Genomic DNA, 15,117 nt, shown 5'->3' with positions numbered 1-15,117 from the left:
TATTGCACTGTTTTAGAATCTGGCCCAATTGAAAATATACACATTTATACATATTTTTATGCATAATTTTATATATTAATATACACAATCTGGCCCAATTTAACCCCTGTTTCACAGGTGAATCAAATGATTAAATTTTGATGAATGATTACAAGGACCTTTGAAATTATTATTTATTATTCTTCTGTGGAATAATATGCACCAGCTGTTCACAATAAGACCAGTATGTGAACTGAGAACGTAAACAGATCATTTTTTTATTTCTGACTTTAAAGCTTTATGTAATTTCTCTAACACTGGCTCTAACACTGCCAATAAGACAGTTTTGATAACATAGCCTACTCATCATAAAACACTTACAGCAAATCCTGCAACAGAACGCAGGTTTAGTGCCAGCGAGAAATGGACGAAGGCAAACGAATGAAAATGAAAATGACTAAAGAAGCCATTGTGAAAGCCAGTCGGCTTGAGCTGGAAGAGCAAGTTCATTCACTAGTGGCATTCTCTGATTGCAATCACTTCATCTGCCAAACTTACACCACAGGTTAAAGCACAATTTGACATGCTGGAGAGTTGAATGAAGCCACAATCTTTACACTCTTCAGTTGCATCTACGCTTGAATAACTACACACTTCACTTTTAAAACAACTTAACTTAAAATTTCACAACACACAAACAATAATAAAGGAGCACACGTTTCTTACCCCATGTGAAGGATATGTGAGCCAGCCCCAGTCTCCTGATATTTTGGTTGTGTCCAAGAGATTCACTGTAAATTGAACATAAAACACATTACAACAGCTTTCAAAAGAACTTTTCGTCATAATTACTGATACTCCATTATCTTGAAGCACATCCAATGACATGAGCTGATGCACATCTGAGTTCATTTTGATAGACTGCAAGGATACACTTCTCATTCAAACAAACTGCTTGTACAGTGCTCACCTTTGACCTCATCACATGACCTTTAAGGAGACTGTCTAATGACAATAATACAATCTGTCTGTACAGGACATAATGGGTCACAAGGATCATCCTCTAAGGCAAGAGTCAGCGCCATTACAAATATGTTCCTCAATGAGTTTGAACCACTTAACGGCTGGATCAATATGTTTTACCCAGCACTAAACACTAACGTCTGCTGAATAAGAAATGCACAAGATGAACTGCTTTGCTTAATTTTTCTGATAGTTGCAATGACATAAAATAATAATAATAATAATAATAACAATAATAATTGTTCTGGCATTTTTATGGTTCATTACCATTACTGTAATTGTTTGTTGTATTATTTTTAATATTTATGTATTCACAGTAACAAATGACGTTTAGTTGAACACTAAAAATATTTAATTAATCAAGTATCTCTTGATTTTTTGTGAAAAATATAATAATAATTAGGGCTGCACGATAAATCGCATGCGATATTTAACGCGCATCTTATCAGTAAAGCCGGTTCTGTAATCAGCGGTAAATCGTGTGTGTGTGTGTGTGTGTGTGTACACATAAATTTTTCCACTTGATATATTTTTTTCTTTTTTAAGTTTCCATTTAAAATGTGTAAAACTTAATATATTTTATCAATCAAGTGTGTCTTTTTTTTTTTGTGAAAAATGTAATAATAATTATAAATAATAATAATAATGTGTATTTAAGTATATATATATGAATGTTTTTTGTGAAAAATATAATAATTATTATAAATAATAATAATAATGTGTATTTAAGTATATATATATGAATATTATACTATTCCACTTGATATTTTTCTTTTTTAAGTTTACATTTAAAATTTACTTAAAAATATACCAAATATTGATTAATATATTTTTATTGTTATTATTATTGTTGCAAATACATTTTACCACTTGATATATTTTAACTTTTTTTTTTGATTGGATGAACATTTCTTGGTCCTACGCCTTCCACAGAATATATAAATACTATTAGATGGATAGCCTAAATGTCCTCATTCAGATGGGCTACCTGTTTTTTTTTTTTTTTTTTAATGGTATATCAAAAAGTGTATATTTTTTTTATTTGATTGTTGGTACATTTTTACCAGTTTTTACCATATACTTTCAAAACAAAAATTAAAATAGGAAAAATATGCAATATGAAAATAATTGAAGACAAAATGTGTTTTACTGAGAAAAAACAAGATTTGGTTTTTAAAAAGCCTTTTTCCAAAAGGTACATCTGGAAAAAGGGGGGTCGTCTTATAATCAGGGTCGTCTTATATTCGGGCCAATACGGTATATGAAAATAACAGTTTGTTTAAAGATAATATAGTTTATCCTAAGTAGGTTTGTCTTGTTTTAAAGAAAATTGATTACAATAATAAAAAAACAACAACAAGACAAAATAACAATTAAGACAATAATTTCTTGCAGTGTAGTTTATACAGGGGCCCAAATGTAGCATGATGAAGCATGTAAAGCCGTAGCATTGGCATATGCAGTGGGCCGCCCCACGGCTTTATTGATGACTAGACACCTATAGCCTGTTTTTCGGTACGAATCAAGGTCACCACAAAACAAGCATTTTTTTTCTCCGTGACTGTAGCCGAGGGCCAGATCATGCTACATTTCTTTCACGGATAAACACGGTAAACTGTATTTTCCTGCTCCCATCCATCTGGGAAACACGAGAGGTGCTGCGCATCTGGCCCTGAGCTGCCGGCGTGACACTTGACGCGGGAAGCTGTGACAGATGCACCCATCTGTGCGCGAGGAGGAGCCGGCATGAGCCACTCACATGAACAAGTTTTACCCCCCATAAGCCCAGAGACCCTGAATTCTGCTTTACATTCAGTGCACCCATCTAGTTGGAAATGGGTAAACAAGGAGTCACCTTCAATTTGAAAAAATGCCAGCTGCCACATGGATGTGTGTCGGGTAGCGCGCTAACAGATAACACAAACCTGCCTCAGCATCCCATAGGTACCACAAAACAACAAATTAAGCTTGCCGTTACCTCCACATTCCACTCATTACGCCTATACGTGGCTCAAACACAATGCTTTTTTTGGACAATGTCGTGGAGGTCACATTCGGGTTATCATTGCGATCAGGTTCAGGTTTAACTGAAGGTTTAAGAACTCATTTTTTGTTTAATGTTAAACTTTCACAATACAGCACACCTGCTTGACAACAGGACTATGTCATCAAATCTATCCAGACAGCCGTCAGAGACATTTCCACAGACCAGTGATCTGTCTGACTACTGCTGTGTCTGTCATTATGCAGTGAAACACACATAACAGATTGATCTTTATTTGAGGGAAAATGTTTTAACTATGAAACTTCAAAACTGTTATGAGCCAAGCAATCCTCAAATTCAGCAAAAACATACTTCCACTGGCGAATGTCATAGGAGAAGTCTTCATTACTTGACCACTGGAGTCGCCAAATAGTTATAAATAAATAAACAACTAAATAAAAAAATATATATTAATAATTCTCAAATGCTGACCAGTTTGGTGATAACACCTTATAAAACGAGAGAGAGAAAGAAAGAAAGAAAGAAAGAATATATAAAAAAATGTAAAAAGAATATATCACATAAAGGTTTAATATTTATATAAAAATGTAATTAATGGCATTTATGATTTTTACACTGTCAGTCTACTCCCAATACTACATTATGTGGAAAACACAGTATTTAAATAAAATCTGTGAATAAATAAAAAGGGGGGGGGGGTTGTTGGATTTTTTTTTAACAACACTTCTAATTTTTTTAACAAATAAAAAATACATTTAAATATAAAATATTACATAAATATATCAATGTTTTATATTTATTAAACAATAAAATGAATGTATTATATTTAATATGAAATTAAATATTTTAAGACATTAAATATTTTTGAGATAAATATCTCATTCTTAACGTCATACACACATTTATTCAGTTTCACATTTAGTCCTGCGCTGTGTTAAAAACTGAAAGATAGAATTGTTCAGAATGGCAAGTTGGCAACACAGGTGTAATGCACACACACACACACACACACACACACACACAAATGGTGTAAATGATGGGAGGGCTCATTTTTGGGTGGACTTTCTCTTTATTTAAGGTAATTTATATTGTTCTCTGCCTTTACAAAAGCAACTGAATGCATGAACGTGAATTGCCCGTACTAACAGAAGAACCACCCATGTACATCAGGCCCCAGGTGAGCTCTTCTTCTTGTATTTTACATGTAAAAGCAAACAATACTCTAGGGAACCTTTCACATTCTGTTCATTAACAGGTTGTCTGTGCAATTTTTTTTCAGTTTCTTTTAAATGTCATCACTTTGGTTAATTTTCTACTTAGAGAACTTTATTTTAGCTCTCTCTGATCTCTCTCTGTCTCTGTCCCTCGCTCGCAGGCTGTAATCAGCAGTATTAGTGCATGTGTGATTGGACTTCTAATTTGGAAAAAGGCTGCTTCTGATGAGAGCACTGGGTCAGAAAGTAGGAACAGATGGCCTCTCTCACTCTCTTCTTCTTTGGTTTTCTTCCCTCTCGCTCTTTGGCTCCTTGCTAGAAACCAGTACTAACTAAAAGTAGTGCTGCTACTAACTTAACATTTATCCGTAGTGTGACAGTAGCACAGCTGTTTTCAAAATAGCGATGCCAAGTACATACTACAGGACAGAAGCTCTAGCATCTGCATGTCAACATGTTTCATACACTGGAAGTGCACTGGCAATGACACTGTGCAAGTTAACTACATTCTGGGGCGTTTTGTCACAGACAGAACTGTGTGTGTGTGTATGTGTGTGTGTGTGTGTGTGTGTGTGTGTGGCAGTGTAGCGTGACAAAATCTTGCTTTTTTGTCACTCTGTTTTATGCACATGCAGCTTTACAGCCGAGCAATCTAACATGATAATCAAACACACCCTCCTGAAATTTTGGGAATCTGGTTTGTTTAAGCAAACTGGTTTGTCATACACACTGTATAAATATATAGAGTCACCTCCAAAAGTCCGGAAATACCATAGACAAAATGGGATTTATAAAGTGGGACAATATCAGCATAAATCCTTGTCATTTTGTGATGACATTGCATTGAAAAGGGACAATACATAAAAAAAATCATTAAATAAAAATGTATGAATACATCAAACCACCTAAACACTGGTCTAATTGGTCTGTCTAACCCGACTTTGTAATTAAAATGTGATGGACCAATAATCTTCAAAAAAGTAATCTGTTCTGACTGTGAAATGTATATAAAATGCGATTATTATGCAAAATCATTATAACTGATGTTCAAAGATAGCTGCCAGTTATTTTAATACATTTATGCAATATAGTTGATATATATATTTATGCAATACAGTTGATATAGTTTTTTGCATATACTAACCTTTAGAGATATATATGAGCGTTATTACACAATTTGCTCATGCCGCATACCGATATACAGCCATACTGCACTGCTGCGAGTGTGATATTGCATTTATACAACAGCTTGACGGCACGAGTGTGTAAATAAAAAAGAGACAATGACAAAGTGTTTTTAAAACCCTCTTTTGTGCAGAACTACTTCCTTCTGCCACAGATTCAAATCTCAGTTTGACAGTTTAACAGCTGAGCCCAAGCCTCTGTTACTAATTCCAAAATGTCACTTTAGAACGAAGGAACGTTGTGTTGCTTCATTGAAAGCTTATTGTATTACTGTATTAAAAGCGGTGTATTATTTGGAGTAGAGTATTATGAGAGAGAGATGGACTGAGTGAGTGATTACCTGTATCTGATTCAGCATTCATTCTTCAGCTCAATCTCATATTCTCAAAAAAAGATTAGTTTGAATGTCCGCTGAGGAAAGCGATATCTTTGTCATACTAACCTTTCATCTGTTATAAGTGATTTCCGATGACAGCGCTGCTCAGTGCATTTGTTGGCTGCATCTTACTGTTGTTGAAAGTAAAAATAACTTCCTTGTTTACAACCCTGTTTCAGTCTCTTTCAATATAAAAGTCTTTACTGCTGACTCACTCATAAAAACAGTGTCTTGTCGCCATCTAAGGGCGGAACAATGTAACTAAAATCACCATCACGAACACACACACACGTTTCTCAATATTAAATACTAAACTTAAATACTACTGTTGCAGTGGGTTCATGAGCGCTGAACGGCCGCTGACGCCCTGGAGCTCACATCTCCGAAAACATCAAAGCAAATTTTGAAATAAACTTTATCTTTATTAACAAACGGCATATTTGAAGTCTAAACAAGTACATTCTCGCCTAAAAAAATCTTAGAACTACATTCTGTGACACAAAAACAGTATTATTTTTAAATTATAGTGGATTTGGGCGTCCACCATGACACTTGCTGTGAGAAATACCGCAAGCGGAGTGATACAAACGGTTATCACTAGAATATCGCACTCCTGGAATAGGCTCTCAGCCAATCAGATTCGAGGACCAGAAAGAACTGTTGTGTTTATATATATTTCTGGGTAGTAACCAGATTACATGCAATCTGGATTATGTAATCAGATTCCAAAAATTAAGTATAACTAAAATCACCATCACGAACACACACACACGTTTCTCAATATTAAATACTAAACTTAAATACTACTGTTGTTTATATAAAATATTATTTATTGAATAATAATATTTAATAAACAACAACAACAGCCATCATAAAACTTGCAAGGCAATTCAGTCAAAAGTACAAAGGCAGCGCTCTGATATACAAATAATAGATTAATGAGACCAAAGACTGCCTGTTAGATTTACAGAAAATGAATTATATCTCATGTTTAACCACTATAGAGACATCAGAGTTAGCGGTAAATTCCAGAAGACCTGGCCGAGGTAAGTCTTCTCTCAGTGGGTTCATGAGCGCTGAACGGCCGCTGACGCCCTGGAGCTCACATCTCCGAAAACATCAAAGCAAATTTTGAAATAAACTTTATCTTTATTAACAAACGGCATATTTGAAGTCTAAACAAGTACATTCTCGCCTAAAAAAATCTTAGAACTACATTCTGTGACACAAAAACAGTATTATTTTTAAATTATAGTGGATTTGGGCGTCCACCATGACACTTGCTGTGAGAAATACCGCAAGCGGAGTGATACAAACGGTTATCACTAGAATATCGCACTCCTGGAATAGGCTCTCAGCCAATCAGATTCGAGGACCAGAAAGAACTGTTGTGTTTATATATATTTCTGGGTAGTAACCAGATTACATGCAATCTGGATTATGTAATCAGATTCCAAAAATTAAGTACTTGTAATTAAATTATATTAGATTTTAAAATTTTATGGATTACAATATTACAAATTATTCACATTTCACAATGCCAGTAAATTATTCATAATTTATTGATTCACATCTATTCTTTTTCCCCCTTTTAAATTTTCCTTTATAAATGAACCTACCACTTACAGTTTTGGAAAAACTCTGCTGTAATATAATTTTTAATGCATTACATAATGTTGATAACAAAGAATGGCATTTTTTTCCTCTGTTTTTCTTTTTTTTTCTTTTAAGAAATTAAAACATTCAACAAGGGCACATTAAATTGATCAAAAGTGAATACATTTATATTGTTACACATAATTACACTTCTATTAATCAAACAACCCTGAATATACTGTATATAGACAGGAAAATTTCAGCACCCATAATGCACTGGGCACGTTGTCGTCCAAGGCCACTCCCAGTCTGCTCCTATTGGATAGGCCTTGACCAGAGTCAAATCCTGGGAAGTGAGGTTTTATTCTGACTGGTTTCCATAAAGACCTTTAAGTTTCTGTGTATAAATGTTATGATGGTAATTTTTCTCCAATGAAATGGTAAAATGCTCATGAAGTGACTCTCAGAGCAGCGTGCTACAGTATGTGTAGTAGACGAAACCGTGAGAGATGTAGAACATGCAGACTTCATATCTAAAGACTCTTTTTGTGGATTAATATTCGGTTTAATATATTGTGTTTTGTGTCATCCGGCAGACTTTTGCTAACAAATAAACATGAATTTCTCAGTCCAGGTAACACAAAGAAAGAGAAAAGTGCCTTTCACCTTTGTGTTTTTGTAGTGCTATCAGCCAATCAGTAGTCATTTTCCTCATACTGACAGATTTATCACATGGAATATCTGGGTAAAGTGATTTCTACAGGCATTTTAGACCACCCTGATAGCTTCCCCAATTCTAATATCAACGTCCTGCTGTTTACTACAGCCAACTTCAGAAGCCCGTGCCACAATTACACATGGAGATGCCTGTCAGCGGTGACGAATGCCTTTCCTCAACAAAAGCATCTCTGCAGGGAATTAGGTGTAGACTTTTTAAAACAATTTTTAATCTTTTGCCCCCTCAGAAAATATCATTTTAAAGAGTCTATCCATCAAAACCAGAAAAGTCACAGACCTGTTGTGAAATAAGTTGTGCTCATTCACAAACGGAGATGTCCCGCAGGCAGTGGTTAACTTTTCCATCTTTTCCTTTTACACTCCGAAAACTGTTCTCAATTTTCGGTTCTTCTGGCTTTTCAGGCGGAAGCGTCTATCAGACCTGAGGATTGATGGAGGGCCGCTGTGGCCCGAACACTCGGGGTCACTGACGGAGAAATTACGGTGTCTAACACGGCACAGGGTATAGCATTCATCTTAGCGAGTTCAGAAAATGCATCACCATAGTCTCAGAACTATTGAGCACAATGCATTTTGGGAGAGAAATGTAAAGCTTTTCCTAATGAGTCAGGAATATGTACAGTATGCCATCCTGATGGGAATAGGAACATAATGTTTATCATTAGTATGGAATGTATTTTTAATGAACAGACGTGTGAATAATGCAAACAAAGGAGGATACTACAATATATACCTGTGTTTGTTTGTTTTCTTTTGAATATTTAATTACCCAAAGCCCATTTTCAAATGCTCAAAGTAGGGCAGTACATTAATGGCGTTTTCTGAGCACTAATATTATCGCTTACGGTTAGGGATTTGAACAAATTTGAATGCTAAATATTAAACTTTGGCACATAACTCATGTGACTCAAGTGATCAGACTTGCAATGTTATTCAGAAGTAAATCTCTGTTCTTTCTTTCTTTCTTTCTTCAAATAAATCGTAGATAAATAAGATGAGCAAAAAGTCTTCTAGAAATGTAATTTCGAACCAACTATCTGTTCCTTCTGTGTCTGTTCCAGATGGAGCAACATCAACAGATGCAGTTTTGCGAAGTACTGATGAAGGTTTTAAGATGACTTTTGATAGGCAGGACATCCATATGGCTGTAATTCCACAGCTGACTGATTCCATTCTGATAAGTCAAATCACTGATCTATCTCTTCCTCCTTTGCTCTTCTACTCTACGAAAGGAACACATGTAACAGCAAAGTCCTTAAAAACAAACAAAGCTGTAGTTTTATCCCTTCTTGGGGATAACGTGTGGAAAATATCATTATTTCTTCCTTTCAAATTGGCCATGTTCATGGCTAGATACAATGGTCACTTCTTCTGAGCTCAGTTCAGTTATTTACAACCACATCCCACTTCTAATCAATTCCCTATGAATAAAATCAATTTCAGGCCTACATTGTTATGGTTTGTCATGATGTGAAAATGTCAGAAGTGTGTACTAATGCTGGTGAAATGTAATTTTTCACAATACAAATTTTAGTACCACAGCAAAAAGGAATAATACATATTTTAGTACCACAGCAAAAAACTAATATGATATTGAACGCAATTCTTAATTTAAAGTTAAATATTATTTAAATAAATTAGCAATGTTTAATTAATTGAGACATTTTTTGAAGGAAACATCATTGATAAAATAAAATGAAAACATATTTTATAAAATAAAATATTAAAGTGTTTACAAATAGAACAAATAAAAACAATAAAAGACAGATTATAATGTAAATTGATCTTCACATTGTATCTAACAGCATTGCCAAGTATTGAAGTAAATTATATTAAAACAAATAAATCACATTTTAAAAAATTATATTCAATAAAATAAAATATTCAAGTGCTTCTCAAATTACAAATAAACACAATAAAACAGATTATAATGTAAACTGATCCTTATATTAGAAATCAAACAGAATTGCCAAGTATTGAATTAAAAATAAAATAAAATAAAATATTTCTAAATTAATAAAATAATCCTTTAAAAAATAGAACAAATAAAATGAAAGAACACAGACTTACCCAGTATTGAAGTAAACATTCACTGTAAGCATTAAATGATCAGTAAGTCATGGCAACTTTTTTTTATAAGTTATATGAAATTCAACTTGATCTTTTAAGCCAGGTTAAATGTCATTTAATTTGAAATGACTACAACTAAGTTGATTATACTTAGAAATTTAAGACAGCAAATTAATTTTTTAAGCTGAATTATTTTTTTACAGTGTTCAGAAAACCCTGACTAGCTACCAAACTGGTCACAAACTAAACAAGCTTAACTAGTCTAGGCCTTTGTATTCAGCTGATAAATTTAATAAAAATATAAAAATAAAACAAAACGTATTTCTCAATTAATAAAACTCTAAAGAACAGATAAAAATGTAAACAGTTCATCAGGTATCTAACTGCATTATCAAATTATCTAAAGCATTCATTTAGAAGCTGGAGAAAAACCTGATTTGTTACCAAATAAACAGGCTTACCCAGCTTAACCAGGCCGTTGTTTTCAACTGCCTAGTTATCTATCCTCTCAGCATGCTGTGACTGATTAAGGCAAATTTCACGTTAGGACTCCTAACCAGGAAGCCGATCTGACAAATATTGTTTTCCATTATAATTAAGTTGACTTCAGATTTCACACAGCGACTATGTGCCAGTGCTTTTGTTTCTCAGCCGGAAAACCGGCCATCTCGCTCCGTTTGAAATGACACATCCTTTCAACACTTCAGAAGGAAAACAACAAAGGTAGTACGTCTAAACACCCTCACGCTCGACAGAGAGCTGCTGCGGGGAGTCTGCGAGCGACACGACGCGTGCATTTAAAACAACGTTCTGTTTCAGCTTATCATCTGAAGCAGAGAAATCCTTGAGGACTCATTTCATGATCTTTCCTCTGCTGAAAAACATCACGCTTGAAGGAAACGGTCATTAGATCGCCACTATTTGTCTGATATCCGGCTGCTTTTAGCTGCAGGACTACTTCAGTGAGCTGTAATGATTTGTTGATGGTGTTCAGAAACGGAGATAAATTCCCCGCTGTACGACACGCGTCTGTCTGTTCTGCTCACACTTCAAATATTTTGGGAGACTGTCTGTCTGACAGATCGGTTTATGCCAGCACTTCGTGTTCTACTCGGCCTGAGGTGAGCGCAGACCTGAAGATACATGAACACAAGCGCCGTCGCTCCCTGGAGGACGAGGTGGCACAAACGGCCACGCGGCGTCAAAGCCGGACGGTCCCTGAGGTGTGTTTGCGCAGTTGTTTGCTGGAGGGATGGAAAGACCTGCAAAGCTATTTTTGGACGAGGGAAAGCACAGCTGAACTACTACTGTATGTGGAGCACAGTTCAGTTAGTATGACTTGAGTTAGTTAGTAGCAGTGATGAGATGGGGATGAATGTTCACAAGTGTTCAAAGGGGTTTTGATGGGGAAAAAAACAAAAACAAAACCCCAAGTCCTAGTCTGTAACACCCACTTTTCACAAGCCAATCAATACTCAGTGGATAAAACTAAATCCCAGCCTATGCTGTTCCAAAACGACTGATCAGACAAAGAAAAAAATAAAGTAAAATAAAATTGCAGAATTTCTATAAATTTCTATACTAATGCCAGTAAAATATATACTATACTACAGTATTAAACACTACTTTATTTACAAAGTTAAATCTTGATTAAATTAGTAACGTTAACAGAAACATTTTGAAGGATACATCATTAAATAAATAAATAAATCTTAGTAAAAGTAAAATAAATTGTGACCCTGGACCACAAAACCAGTCATAAAGGTCAATTTCTCAAAATTGAGATGTATACATCATACATGTATAACCAGCTGAATAAATAAGCTTTCCTTTGATGTATGGTTTGTTAGGATGGGACAATATTTGGCCGAATTTGAAAATCTGGAATCTGAGGGTGCAAAAACATCAAAATACTGAGAAAATTGCCTTTAAAGTTGTCCAAATGAAGTTCTTAGCAATGCATATTACTAATCAAAAATTAAGTTTTGATATATTTACAGTAGGAAATTTACAAAATATATTCATGGAACATGATCTTTACTTAATATCCTAATGATTTTTGGCATAAAAGAAAAATTGATAATTTTGACCCATACAATGTTTTTTTTGGCTATTGCTAAAAATATACCCCAGCGACTTAAGACTGGTTTTGTGCTCCAGGGTCACAATTAAAAATGTAAGACATAAAACTGATAGAAGGCAAAAAGTAAATAGAGGTTTTTCAAATAAAAACAAAAATAAAAGAAAGTAAAATTAAATGTAAAAAAAATGATAGAAGACAGAAAAAAAGTAAACAGAATTTTTTTTTTTACAGGTAAATAAAATAAAATAAAATGCATGTGTCCTTTATGTGTTTAATTAAACATGGCTTTAAGAAATAGAACAAATAGAACAACAACAAGTAAAAGTCATAATTTAATCAACTGCCTGTGGATAAAGTCCATCCTCGATTTTCGCATTTCATATAAAGTCCATCCTTGAAATCGCATTTCATATAAATATACCACTATCAAAATTAAACTATGGACTAGTTTCACTCTGTATAACACCAGCACACGTGTGTGTGTGTGTGTGTGTGCGTGCCTGTGTTTTTGTTGACATGTTGTATTGTTTTTCTATGTGAAACGCATGTTGAAACAGAATTTCCCCAAGGGGATAATAAAAGATACTACTCTTTTATAGACTATTTGTGGGTGGCTGTTTGTTGGTTCACCTATCAATTCGTGTCGATAAAGTATAATAGGGTAAATCCTGTATAGTGATTTATCCTATATAGTGCTTGCATAAAGCAAGTAGTGCATACACTTGTAGCTGTTATGTATCTTTGTACAAGTCACAGAGACATCATCTTTACACTCTTTCGCGGGCCTGCGGTGTCTCTGCGTGGGACAGACATCTGCATTGCTTATATAAATTCATAAACAAGCCTCTTTATTTAATTTCTTTTAAACTTCACTTCTCACTCACAGTTTCCAAACATAAGCCCGATTCGTGTTTGTATTCAGCACATCAGACAAAATCATTTGACTAAATCAGTAAATCCTTCACAGCAATGCATGATTTCTCATATAGCATTATATCAGGATAAGTCGCGACACGAGTCTTTCTCAGATGAACAACGATAAGTCTTTGACTGTCATAGATAGACATATTAATCCATATAAAAGGCTTTAGTGTTGGGCTGCCATTCATCGGAAGCACTGAGGTGAATCTATACACTCTGATAGCATTTAATGGAAATAAGTCCAGTACAATAGAGCAGATACTAAACGATCGCTCGCTGATAGAACGAAACGTCTGCGTGTGACAGTTTCAGCCGTACCCCGTGAAATGACAAGACACGCTCGACTGAAAATGGCCAATGCATTTCAAAACCACTGATATGACATTATGACACTATACGCTTCTCAATAAAACGTCTAAAAATAAACGAAAAAGAGATTATTTCTTTCATCACCGAACTATAACTTGATTTTCCACAAGTCTAAGGCCTCGGAAAAGCGTGTTAAGTAAACAGGTGATTATTTAACATACGTTCGCTTGTGAGAAATATCAAGCCTCGCTCAGACCTCTATTAAACCTTTAGAGCGCAAGCTACATAATTTCTCCAATAATCTGGGCCGCAGCCTAAAAAACTTGTTGTATGCTGATGCAACGGCTTGAAAGAGATATTAAATAAATCTTTTTCCTCAGAATGAGTTCCGTTTGCTGCTCTTCTCTCCTTCAAATAATCTTTATAAATTTTTCTACCTTCTGTAGCATCTGCGCTTGCTTTAAATGATGAATTTATTCGTCACTTTTTAATGTGATGAATGTGCGAGTGCGAAGCATTGATATTGCGGCGCGTCTGTAGATCTCACTGTAGACTTGCACCACGTTCACCCCATCACTGAATTAGGTTAAACCTTTGATTTATGTGCAGATTATGAGGTTTAAAATACATTTCCACCATGAAAAGAGAGGGAGAAATCCATCACCGAGGATCAGAGAGAGTTTCAGGAACGTTGTATCACACTGTTTGGCGTCGTGACGCGGAGCGAGGTGGAACACAGAAGAATCTTCCAGACTCAAAATATTCCCCAATTCAATCTCAGACAGCAGAGAGCACCTGAAGAGCCCCCCAAAAAAGACTCAATAGGACTTGATGTCACAATAAATCCGTATTTAAACTCAAATCTCGTTTCATGCATCTGCAAATCTTTATAAGCGTGTCAATGACGTCAAAGATTATGAAAAGAAAAGAAAAATGTACTTAGAAATTAGTTCTTAGAAGTTAAATATTTGTATTCATGTTGATCTCATACAGTTATGAAACACTTTTGAAATTAAGAACTCAAAAAATGACAAATTGTAAATGTTAAAAAGTAAAAAGTAACAGAAAATTCTAATTTTAAACAAGTCATTTTTGATGTTTTCTTGAGGTCATACTATATATATATATATATATATATATATGTGTGTGTGTGTGTGTGTGAGAGAGACATTTTTAAGAAAAGTAACCTTAACATACATATATATACAACATACATTTATTTCCCACCATGGCAAAATAGTATGACCTCAAGAAAACATCATAAAATAATTTCAAAATAATATTTATAATGTGTGTGTGTGTGTGTGTGTATCACCTGCAGCAGGGTGTGTGTGTGTGAGACATTTTTAAGAAAAGTAAGCTTAACACTATCATGAGCTCCTATATATTACAGTAATAATATTTTAATAATAATATCCTTTTATGTAGATGCTTATTTAACAATATTGTAAAAGTGTTGTATTAATAAATATGAATATGTGTATTGTATTTGTATTGATAAATATAAAAATTGTAACATGTTAAAATATTAAAATATTATATTAAAATTATATCTATATATCTAAATGTGTGTGTGTGTGTGTGTACTTGTTTATGCTACATTGTGGGGACCAAATGT

At 34.4% G+C, this 15,117-nt stretch overlaps 1 protein-coding gene across 1 annotated transcript in view; it reads right to left on the bottom strand.

Moving 5' to 3' along the window:
• The window catches only part of epha8 (eph receptor A8), a 111,904-nt gene that overhangs the window by 69,816 nt on the left and 26,971 nt on the right, over positions 1 to 15,117 (bottom strand). Inside the window, exon 3 of the mRNA XM_016573817.1 lies at positions 706 to 770. Coding sequence (XP_016429303.1) covers positions 706 to 770 — 65 coding nt within the window. The remainder of the gene's footprint in view (positions 1 to 705; positions 771 to 15,117) is intronic.

The sequence above is a fragment of the Sinocyclocheilus rhinocerous genome, unplaced genomic scaffold, assembly GCF_001515625.1.
Source record: "Sinocyclocheilus rhinocerous isolate Xijiao unplaced genomic scaffold, SAMN03320098_v1.1 scaffold532, whole genome shotgun sequence".
NCBI lineage: Eukaryota > Metazoa > Chordata > Actinopteri > Cypriniformes > Cyprinidae > Sinocyclocheilus > Sinocyclocheilus rhinocerous.
Note: the sequence above shows the minus strand (reverse complement) of the source record. Positions and strands in the feature narration are given on the sequence as shown.